The 12431-nt window shown below is 37.4% G+C and overlaps 1 protein-coding gene across 1 annotated transcript in view; it reads left to right on the top strand.

The window, feature by feature from the left end:
• LOC139732305 (uncharacterized) overlaps positions 1-12431 on the top strand; it is a 159818-nt gene that overhangs the window by 119987 nt on the left and 27400 nt on the right. Inside the window, exons 5-6 of the mRNA XM_071643175.1 lie at positions 8225-8285; positions 11426-11501. Of these exons, the coding sequence (XP_071499276.1) occupies positions 8225-8285; positions 11426-11501 (137 nt within the window). The remainder of the gene's footprint in view (positions 1-8224; positions 8286-11425; positions 11502-12431) is intronic.

The following is a 12431-nucleotide window of genomic DNA, read 5'->3' on the forward strand; positions in this document are numbered from 1 at the left end:
ATTTTGCTTGGGGATTGACTTGGTGGATCTGAAGGAAGGTCGATCTGAAGGTAGGTGTATTTCATCTCAAGCTTGAGCTGGGCTATGGGCTTGGTTATACCCATAATCTGCAGTTCTGATGATATACAAGATTCAATGCAGTTCAAAGAAATCTCCACATGATACATGCTGTAACCCATGGTTTTGGGATGGCATACACAAAGTATAATGAAGCAGACTCCTGACACATGTGCGCTCCACCCCTTGGGGCGGGGCACTCTGTGATTCTGAGTGTGAGGTAAAGTGATCAATTTCACCATGCCAAGAAAGTATACAGGGATCACCATAAACCAAACATATCTCTATTAAATCCCTGTTGAATGGATGAAACATAGACTATCCCAAACTATTCCACAGGAGGGTTCGTACTCATACTAGTTTTGGTTATGAAGGGAAATTTCACCTCCAAAACCGAACCTTGTATGAAGTCAGAACCCATGTCTGATACATACTACCTGTTTGCATAACTGAACCCACTGGAGAAGACATGTCACAATTATAAAGAGCTTTGTAGCATAAAGAAGATTGATGCATTTAACAATTTAGATACATGGTACTTGATGATGTAATGAATCTATCCAGCACTAGCTGCTAGAATTGAACAGACTGGTAGAAATGGGGTCAGTGTTGAAGTGCTAATTAAAAGAACCTGTTTGTATTTCCTTTTGGTGCCTCTTGTAGATTAGCAATCATGCTTTGATAAGTGAACAAAAAAATATTACCGTTATATTCAGTTGCCCACAAAGGGGGTGGGGTGGATGGGAGTTTGTTTCTTCCACGAGCAGTAAGACTGGTATGATAGCGTATAGAATGGCGATGGTTGTCAAAATACAGGCACATGTCAATACTGGCACCATGTTTACTCAGTTCTGCTCAGTCATCTCTCTCGCTTCTATTTACTGTGCCAATATTGCACTGGGGGGATGATGCGTGGTACAGAACTGTACCAGGAATTTGTGCGGCAGTCATGCGTATATTTAGCATGCGGAAGAGAACTCCTCATCATTATGTATATTTTCATCAGCATTTATGGGCTGTCAGAAACCAGCGAAGATTAATTTGTGTGCAACATTCTATTGTGATACCCTGGCTGACAATGCTACCTTCACAGCATTGATGGAGCGGCTGTGTTAAGGGAGTGTTGTGGATCATTTTTGCCCTTTCCTCCCTCCTGCATATTTGAGCTTAGTTGTGGAACTGCTGGAGTGAAATTAGCAGGAATTGAGGGGATGCCCCGTAGTGTGTGTACTGGTGCAGTCAGCTTGTTTTGGAGAGGCAGCATTTGTGGAGTAGCCTGGAGGACTATTCAAGTGTTGTACGTAGATGTTCGTTAGTAGCAGGAGAGGTCCTGAAAGTCATGGAGTCCTGCCCCGCCACGGCCCCAGGGTTGCAGTTTCTTTTCGCCCTCTCTTGGTGAGATGTGGCACCCTGCGGAGATATCCTGTATTTAGGTATGGCTGACTGAATAAGCTTTATCGCCAGCCTCTTTTTTAGCTGTTAGAAATGATTTACCCATGTGGGTCAGTGAAGTTTGCAACATTTTCAGACCCACTGGTAATCCCAACATATTAGTGGCCCAAGTTAATGAGAAAATTGCATTTAAAGCGCACAGTATGATGCAAACTGGTACTTCATGGTGTAAAATTTTAGAAGAAAAATGTGCATTATGCAGTCACATGGCATTTAACATTGATAAGTTTAGAACATGAAAGCATTTTTGAATATCTTTCAGTGATCAAAAGTGTCATTGCATATGAAAACTCTTCTTCAGTTAGTAGTCAAAATCTTACCTGGGCCACTCTGAGCCAAAGAATAGTTTCATTTCAATAATCAAATTGTGCTTGCTCAGAGGTGTTGTGCCTGCTTGCCCATTTGGCCAGTAGCCCAGAACACAGTGCTGTACAATGCATCATATGCAACCAAGCTCATTGGCATAAAGTACTGTACCTCTACTGTTCGACCTGTCTTGAAAATAATATCTTGTGCTCAAATGGTAGGACAGTGGCTGTACGTTACAATAACAGAGCTGGCAAAGAAATATGATGCATTTTGAAATTTATTGTGTCATGTACATTGTCACTAGCAACTGACAGAATTGAGTATACAACCGATAATCCTTTTGTCTGGAGATGGCTTGGTATGTGATATTGCTGGGCAATTCCACGGTAACTCGCGTTACAAATAATGGGTACATTTTGGGGATAATGTGCCAATATCTTTGTAATTGGTAGGATCTACAAGTTACTTTTTTCATCATGGGTTATGTAGACATACACCAACTAAATGAATCCAAAAAGAAAAATAAAGGACAAACATGTTGGGATTCTTGAATCATTTAATTTCGGTAACTCGCGTTACACAAAAAGGACATGGTCAATTCTATGAAGACCTCTTTTTGGAAAGTCTCCTCATACTAGACAATCTTGATAAAAGTTTTCCTACCTTGAATTGATAGTGGGTTAGGACTCATAAATTAACAATATCAAAGTTGAGTAACAATGACCTGGAAAAATGTAGGGAGCCTTTATGTCGGTAACTCGCGTTACGGTAACTCGCGTTACATTATGTCCACTAACACAGGGTGACACAAATTGATGACATACAATTGTTCTGATGGCACTGAATCTTGTGTTGAATAATCTGAGAGATGCTTATTTGTGTAGATAGTAAAACGAATAAATGTTAAACAAATGTTTTACTAATAAACCCAATAGAAGAGTGTGTTTAAGACTAATAAGAGCTTCACTCCTCATAGAGACCTTGAATATGTTTGAATATATACTAGATGATATAGGTGTATTATCACATTGTAAGTTTCAGAGTGTAAAGATGAAAAATGTTGAAAGTCTTTTTAAAACAAAACATAAAAGTATCAAACCCTACAGTATATACAAGTTTACGAAACAGCTTACAATCTTTCAAAAATTCAAATCCTATCTTTGTGAGGAGTGAAAACTAGTACATTTCTTTGCAACTGATTGACAAAAAGACCAGTTCGTAATTCCACTTTGTGCATGAACAAAAAAAGATCATTTGTACGAACAGGCATTTTGGTTTGTAAATTCACTGACATAAGCATCTGTGATGCGATGATTATTCATGCGATCCTTATCTAAATGATGCTTGCCAGCACATCCACCTGACAGCAAGAATGGTATTTTGCAATATAAACGGAAATAAGCTGTTACTGCATTCAATACAAAACAATGAAATGGATGCCTGCTAAATTATAAACTGATGGGAGTATTCTGATCCCCTGATCTACAAAATGCAAGTTCATTCTTTTTTTGAACAGAAGTTCCATGAATTGTTATGTCATGCAAGCTTATGCATTATGCTGCTTTGAAAACAAGTGAAGTGCCGAACCAACTGAGAAAAAAGAAAGGTCATTTGTACCAATGTGTACATGAGCTACAGTGTATACGAACTGGCTTATTACCCTACATCGACGTAAGTAAGCACTGAATTGATCAGTGTTTTAGTAGTAGCCATGATAAAAAAGTCATGGGCGTACATACATACTCAAGCAGTATTCAAACTTACGACCTCCTGATCACCGGACAGGTGTCATCTCCACTAGACCACCGTGCTTTCGCCCGACAGCAAGTGCTGGTTCTAATCCTTATAACATGCAGTGGGTACTGCGTAATTATTCAAATTCATGAAATTCTTCCGTTGAGATGTTTTCATTGCAACTGATTGACAAATTGCCCTACATCAACATTAATAAGCTCACTGAATTGATCAGTGTTTTATTAGTAGCCATGATAAAAAATCATGGGCATACATACTTGAGCAGGATTCGAACCCACAACCTCCTGATCTCCGGACAGGTGTCATCTTCAGTAGACCACCGAACAAGGATTAGAACCAACACTTGCTGTGCTTTATAGCATTCTGTAATAAAAATTCTGTAGAACTGATGCAGGCAATTCAAAAGATAAATCTAATGGTCTCATTCACTGCTGGATACATGTACAGTATGCAGTGAAAGCCAGGCTAGACTCTTCAATGTGGCATGTGATCAGTGGCCTTGATGCTAATCACAGTTTATTAGGCTGCCCTCCTTTGTTTCAGTCCAGCATAGTGTGTATAGCACTGCATTTGATTGTTTTCACCACAATCTAGCTCAATTAAGTGCTAAAATTTGCTTATGTTGGGGGAAACTTGTGTTTATAGTTGGTAACTCGCGTTACATGCCGGTAACTCGCGTTACATGGTAACTCGCGTTACACTTTTCATTGACATTTTTTAATGTGATAACAGTGTTTATTCAAGTCAACATCCTGTGTACAGTATCAGGGTGTGATGAATTTAGAAAATTATGATTCCCAACAAATTACCTCCACTGCTTCCTTCAGAATGAAAAATATTTCTTGTGTCGTTAACTCGCGTTACATGGCTCAAGGGCTGAACTTTCACATGTGGTGATTAGAATTTTCTGAAGGTGGCATAAAAATTTCCTCATGGGAGACTGAAGTAGAACCAATTTGCTTCTTTAAAATAAATTAATTGAAGTGCTAGTAGAATTTTTCTATTAAAATAAAATTATATCAAGTTAAGCATGCATTTTAGCAATTCGGATGACTGAAAAATTGTCTTCAACATTTGTAGCTGTTTCTCGGGAAATATTTGACCGATTGATATAATTCTTTGAGTTTCTTTAACTTCAATATATGGGTAATACATAATGAGTAATTCTTTTGCAATATGATAAAGTTGAAATTTCAGTGCCATGTCCACATTCCCATGGAATTGCCCTGCTGATATTTTTTGAACGTTGATGATTGTATACATTAATTGAAGCAAAGTTTGCCATTTTTATAGATTTGATATAAACACTTGTCTTTGATGAATGCATATGAGTACATACACAGTCTGGGATTGTCAGTGATATTTGTGTGTGTACAAGTTTTGGGTTTGATGTGTTGGTGTGTGTATTTTGGTACCAGAGTATGTAGATGAATTAATTTCTGATTTTTTTTTTTATTTTCTGTTATTGTTATTGAGGACAGTCACTTTATTTGGACACTGGTCTTGCTCCTGAGTTTTCCCTGTTGAGCATTGGTGACTGTAATTCAATGTTTTAAAGAAAATCATGCATTCCTGTGGGCATAGAGTATATCCATAAGTGGAATCAGCTCTATATCTATGACTTGAAATGCATCCAGTTTCAAATAAAAAAAATGGGTATTAATTGATGGGTAATTTTCAGGTATGAATCTGAATGGTGGTTTTGTTGACATAACGATCAGGAAATGGTAGTTTGCAAAAGGGGTGAGTTTCATGAGCATCATAAATGACCTTGCCATATTTTGCCAATGAAAATCCCTGATCAGCACCTTTTTTTGTTTTTGTTTTTATGTTTGATAGTATGCAATGAAAACTGAAATTGAATTTGTCGTTTAACTTTTGATCTCAATACAAGATATTTCTCTAAATACAGATGAGCTTCTACTAATATGAAAACTGAAATTATTTTTGCAGTGAAGTGTTTTCAGTTTCCTCCAATGTAGATTCTGAGAAATGATGTTTTCAGTCTGTGGTCTGAGACAAACATCGATACCATTGCCTACGTGTAGTTAGAGGGCCATTCTCAGATTAAGTGTTAAATTCCATGTGAGTAAAACCGAAAAATCAACCACAAAGTAATACATTCAAAGATGTGTTTTCGGAAACTTCAAAACCGGTCAAATACGAAACAAAACGTGGAACATTCTAAATGATGGCCATTCATTGAGTAAAAATGAATTGAAATAGAGCATCATATATGATTTTTGATCACCAATCAGATACGTTACCGCAAATTTACATGTTGTAATGGACTCCTAACTCTGCATTAAATTGATTGTTTTGATCCAATTTCTGTTCAGGAAAAGACATCTGTCCCCCCTAAAGATATTGGGGGTTTTCAAGAGGTAAAGATGTTGTCATCTCTTGCTAATTGGTAGAAATTATTTCTGTGTGGTAGGTTGAAATATGCTTTTTGCTGAAATGAAATATAACCTTAAGATTCACTTTGCATTTTTAGCAAATTTCGCTTACAAATAAAATTTCGAATCCCACAAATCATGCAAAGAGAACGATCCGATCTGCAATTTCCACAGGAAACAAATATGAATTGCTTTCCTGGGGAAATAACTATTGAAAAAATCGAATCACCTTTGGTAACGTATCTGGTAAAATATAAGTAATAATTTTAGTTGTGTATGAATTAATAAATATCACCTGTTTAATTATTTACCTCATGAATTGATGTAAAAACGAATGATGTAAGCCCAAATTAACCATTTTAAACATTGAACGTAATATTTTAACTATGAAATGTAGTGGAAAAGAGCCCTAAATGTGAAAGCTGAGTTCTTCATTCACAGAGTATTCGCATCTTACGTCTGAATGTATTTATCCATCTGACTATAAATATTCATTAAGTTTTGATGGATAATGCAAGCAAGGTTTAAAAATATATTTTTGCAGGCACTTAGAAGGAAGTAGGTACAGTCTCTATGAACTCGATATGCTAAACAGTTGTTTGACCTATGGTAACGTATTTGGCTCATCCCTTTTAATGAAAATGAATAAATAATTGTTCAACTTATCAATGAATCTTGAGTAGTTCTTCATATGTTGAAAAACACTAGAATAAATATGCAACAGAACACTGAAACTTTTCTCGGAAGCGTTTCATAAACTACTTTTTACTCTTTCAAAGTTTGGTAACGTATCTGGCGTACCGTAAATGAATCTGTCGGTGAAGTTACAGAGCAATTTCTACTGAATATTCTTCATTTGAACACAACTTTAATTTTTTTATGGAAGCGTCATTCTATGCAGAATTGTTTTATGAACACTTTGTTTTACATAACATTATTTGTCACCGTGGGTGCCCTGAATTATACGTAACGTATCTGCTAAATCTGAAAAGCAAAAAAACTGATATGCTGAATCTTAGCTTCGTCTTGTAAAATAAACGTTCAAAGTTGTTGCATAGAATATGAAAGTGGCTGGGTTTTATAGAATAGAACTTTGGAGTTTATGAGCACACAACGATTTGTTTGTAAAAACATTTACAATTTCTTTTCAGCATTTTGATTATGTGGTAACGTATCTGTCGGAAAACATGGCATTAAGTTGTGATACACTGACGCAGAAAGAAAAATCATGTGGAAGTGTTGCTCTTTTTCACCTCTCTGTCCTTTTGGTGTAAGAATATAATCCTGAGGTCCAACAAAACGAAGCATGTAATGTGTAGGGATGAATTTTGACCAGATTTGATCCCCAGAAAGCACAAGACCAATGAGCAAAATTCGGTCACGTATCTGGGGTAACGTATCTGTGGTAACGTATATGGTCGATCATATTATTATGAGAGCGATATCTACCAAATATTTCTCACTTGTACTAAACTTTAATGTTGAATCGATGCGTCATTCCGAGGAGTAATGTATAATATGCAATTTGTCTGACATTGCAATATCTGTCGCAGTGGGTGGCGTGAAAAGTATGTAACGTATCTGTCCAAATAAAAGTGTAGAAAATCGATATTTCAAACATTGTACCGTATTCTCAATAAAGAGCTGTTGCACAAAAAATCTAAGTACTTGCAATGTATGAAGTATATCCTCAGGGTTTCATATACACAGGGTCATTGCATAGTCTTGTTATTTTCGCAATGCTGTAACACTAAAGAAACTGGTAACGTATCTGGCGGTGAATTTGGCGACAGGTTTCAAAAGGCTATAAAAAAGAAGTCAATAAAAATTTTGGAACTTTTTGAGTATTGTGATTAGCACATATGATATGCTCATCGTCCATGAAAATGATATTTGGAAAATGTGTTTGTGGACGGAGAGGAGCAATAAAACATAATTCTGAAATAGCCGGCGACACTGCGTTTTAGGGGTCTTAACGAAGTTTAACAGCAAAATTCTACACAAAAAGGCAGACAACTGCATTTGATCGTGTTTATTTTTAACAAATAAAGTCCTCGTGATATATTATAAACATTTAAATAGTATCTAATAGGTTTCAGGGAACCGCAAACTGTCATGGAATGTCGGCGACACCAAAATTCCGCATTTGAACGCTTTTACTGAGAATGGGCCTAGAGTATTCATCACTTTATCAAAGACTTGCCTTACATTGTGTTGTTTTTTTTCTTATCTTGTGTTTGTTTGCTACCCAGATCCAAGTCGTTCGGTAACTCGGTGTCCAAGGCTTTCACTGATGCTGTCTCCAAGCTGGAGGTAAGATGACTTCTTCCTGTTTAACCCTCTCACCACCGCCATGATCTCAAAAGACCTTTAACTCTTTCTGTGCCATGGTGGAAACCCCTGTGTGCCACATTATTCTGAGACACCAATGTAGTCGTGCTTCAATGGGAAAACATTCTGTTTTTCAAATCTATGTAACTTTTATGATTCCTGTTACCGTGGATATTTAATGAGCAAAGTTGTAGAGAAAAGGCTTTGCTTTTATGTAAATTATATGATAAATCTGTAATTCTTTTTCTTTCAATCGTCCAATAGTTACATTATTGAAGAGGCATGACTTTTGCACCCAAAACAGTGACAGAATCTTAGAATTCACTCTTAAGTAGGGAACTCCGCTTGATATTCAATCACCACATAAAATGGAAGCTACAAGTGTCTACATGTGATAGGAACAGAATCGGGAGAAACGCTTTTATTGTACTGTGGCATTTGACAATTTATCACTCAGTTTGGCTAGGTTTGTGCATTTGAGCAGAATGTGTGAACTTGGCCCGCTGTCGACTGAGTTGGGGATGTGAACGTGGTACATAAAGAGTTAACATTGTACATGCACACAATACACCCATGATTCGGCATACTAATAACCCGGGTTACTGATGTACCCCTGGTTACCGTGTTCTCAGACCACCTCCTTTTCTTAACCCGTTCCATACGGGAACCTGGTGGCTTGTGTATTAAGTCTATGGGGATTTCGGAATTCAGTAAGGAAGGGGTTAAAATGTACAGTTGTCCACTGCTGTCATAGCAACCAAATTGCAGTGATTAATGGTAGCGATCCCAATGACAATTCATTCCTGTTATATGTTGTGTAATGTATGTAATTACAATAATGATAATTGTTTGATCTTTTCAGAAAGTGTTATTGTAATTTCAGCCAGTCATTCAGATAGAGACCATTGTATTAAATCCACCAGCTATGTACGTGGACAGGTGTTGGACAGATGTTGCATACTGCTGTGGTACTGATGTTGCTGTTGAGTGTTGCTGCTGAGCTGCACGTACATGCGCTGCCTTTAGGCTATGCTGCCACTCTTGTGGCAGGGCTTTTGCATAATACCATTCAGTACAGTAATCAGAGAAAGAGAGGAAAAAAATTGGTGTTATTTTTATTGCTTTGAGATTACTATGACAGTTGAATCTCCTTTCAAAAAGTGCAGAATAAATACCTTCACTAGTTTTGTTTTGTTTTTTGTCAATCTAGGGTAGAGCACTGAAAAAAAAGATAATGCAGCAAAATGGTGAATTTTCAGTTGGTGCAGTGGGGTACCAAATACCGCATCATATAGTGAGGTCAATTGACCGTTTGTGTGTGTGTGTGTGTGTGTGTGTGTCTGTGTGTGTCTGTGTCTGTGGGTGTACATGCATGTGTCTATTAAGATCGTTAGTTTGAGTCCAACCCGATTATGTATGCGTATGAATTTTTATCATGGCGACTTCTGTCTAGAATAGTTGATGCTTATTCAAATATCAATGCAGGGAAATTTGTCAATCAGTTGCAAGTTCAACTGCCATTTGCCTTGAGAATAATGTGTATTAAACTCTGTAATCAACAGCCTTTGTGATGTTTAAAAGTAGCTTGCCATTCTTGCACTGTTGTATGACATGCTAGCTTATATTTCAGACAGTAATACCAGCAGTGGTACTGTAGTAATTAGCAGTATTATAATTATAATTGATGCCAAAAAACAAAAAGACCATGGGGAGTGGAATTATTTCAGAGTAAAAACGAGCAAATAGTTCTCAGGATACTCCGGATACTGATCTGATGTGTTTTGGAGTGAAGGTTAGAAGTGCTCATGGAAGCTAATTGAAAATATTTGTGCTTCCACCGAACAACAAAAACCAGATCAATCTAACAGATCAATGTGGGATGACGCGAGTAAATCTCATCCGCAAACAGAAGTGAGCATCCAGCGATAGAAAAACAGTGAGAGAAAATTAATGGCAGCCTCGATGTCTATTTGCTGAAAAGCTTTGGGTGTCAGAGAGATCCTGGGCTTGACTGTGTGGAGAGCTGAAGATGACACCTCAAAGATGACGAAGCATAATTGTCAAGTCCACAGCATGGAGAAACTGTAGATTCCTTTTTGTTATTATCTGTGTATGTAGAATTGGAATCGAAATGTTTATACTGTCATCATCTGGGCTCATATTCTGGGGTATGAAGTCGCCATGGAGACCTTGAGAAATGTGGATGGTGTGCAGTCAAGCAGACCAGATGCAATGTGATAGTTCTTTTTCATATTCTTTGAGAACTGACAGTGTTCCAAATATACCATATAGAATGTTTAAAAGTGGATTAATGGATAAATGCAAATATGGCTAAGTGTACTGCAGAGAGATGGACAGAAAGATAGGGAATGGATAGATAGATGGGTAGAGAGATAGATGGGTAGATAGAGAGATAGACTAATAGATGGATGGATAGATGTGGATAGATAGATGGATTAATGGGTGGATGGATGGATAGATAGAGATATAGACTGATATAGATCCAGATATAGGAATGGATAGATAGATAGATATATGGGTGAATAGGTAGATAGATGAATATATAGATAGATGGATGAGTGGGTGGTTGAATGGATGGATGTATAGCTGGATAAATAATGAGATAGATTGATTAATGAATGAGGGGATGGATTGATGAATGGATGGATGGATAGATGGATGGATGGGTCAATGAGTTTGGCACGGAGAAACAGATGAATGTAGCTTGGTGGACAAGACACAGACATGCACCCAGTTCCTACTTAGTGGCTAGAGATGTGATGTAGGCTCGTGTCAGTGCCATGGTGTTTTGAGAGTTGATGTATCCGTGCTTAGACAGCTACGGAGAGGATGCGGTCCATTCAGTGTCATAATGCGATGAAACCAATGGCTCATTTCTACTCACTGAATGTTACATCCATTTACTATTCAGCATGCTTTGACCAATCCATTTCCACTCATACTGATGACTTGATGTATCAGATCAGTTACCAGCAGGAGTTGTGTTATATAGACAGTCCCAAAGAGCCGCTCAATGTGCTCTGAAGGGAATAGTGAATTCCAGTCGAGTGATGTTTAAAGGCATTTCTTTGACCAATACTTCTTGCCTTGTTTCTCTACAGATGGGCCATGATAGCCGCAACAAACAATTCCACAAGTTGTTCCCCTGTGTTCCCGACACAGAACCTGTCATAAATTGTAAGTATTTACTCTGTCATCTTGTTTTGTTGTACAGTGTAGTTTGTTTTTGTCTCCTTGTTTTTTTGTTTTGGTTGTAGCTAGTTTTTACATATTGTAAGTAAAAAAAGAGAATAGATAATGGACTATCCCAATATATCAGATGGTATGTAGTAGTTTGTTTATCTTTCTTTGTCTCCCACAAACATACATACTATATTTACACGTAAAATTTTATGATATGTGTGTGTGTGAGAGAGAGAGAGAGAGCTAGAGGGAGATCAGAGTAATTTCTAGTAAGGTGCTGGTGAATGAGATGTACCGACATAGTACAAACAATTATAATTACAATACTTTTGTGTTTATGTGGTTTTGTTTTGTTTTGTTTTGTTTTGTTTTTGTTTTGTTTTGTTTTAATCGGCTAGCTTCCACGTAACAAAATGTTATTTCCCAAGTTATAATACTGTACCAACCAAATCATCAGTTTCTGGCATCAATTTTGGCCCAGATTGCACCAGTTACTCTGAAACCCATTTCAAGCTGTCTGTCTCGGAGCGATATTGGACCTGCATAAAAAGAAAGAAAGAAAAGAAAGTAGATCAGATTTGTTAATGAATAAATGCATACACTGTAAGCTAAAAGGCAGCAGTAAGTGCTTTTCTTTTTTTTTGGGTAAAAAGAGTGAATTAATACCTGATGTTTGATATGGAAATTGGCCTGCAGGAAATGTCATCAAACACTTGAACAGTTGTTGACGGATATGAACAAGAGCCAGTTGTGCAGGGTACTTTTTATCAAAATTTGCATCGCTAGCGACAACGGCGGCAGGTATATTGTCACATTGCGTGTCAGAGGCAACTTCGGACAAGTGTTTTAGCCAGGACTGTATGATTACTTGCAGCTGTGTTATGAGCAAAGGAAATTAGGGCGCATTCTGTTTCTGGAGTGTGT

This window comes from Diadema antillarum, unplaced genomic scaffold (genome assembly GCF_040938485.1).
Source record: "Diadema antillarum isolate AM-2024a unplaced genomic scaffold, OU_Dant_1.0 seq00000413_RagTag, whole genome shotgun sequence".
In the NCBI taxonomy this organism is placed as follows: domain Eukaryota; kingdom Metazoa; phylum Echinodermata; class Echinoidea; order Diadematoida; family Diadematidae; genus Diadema; species Diadema antillarum.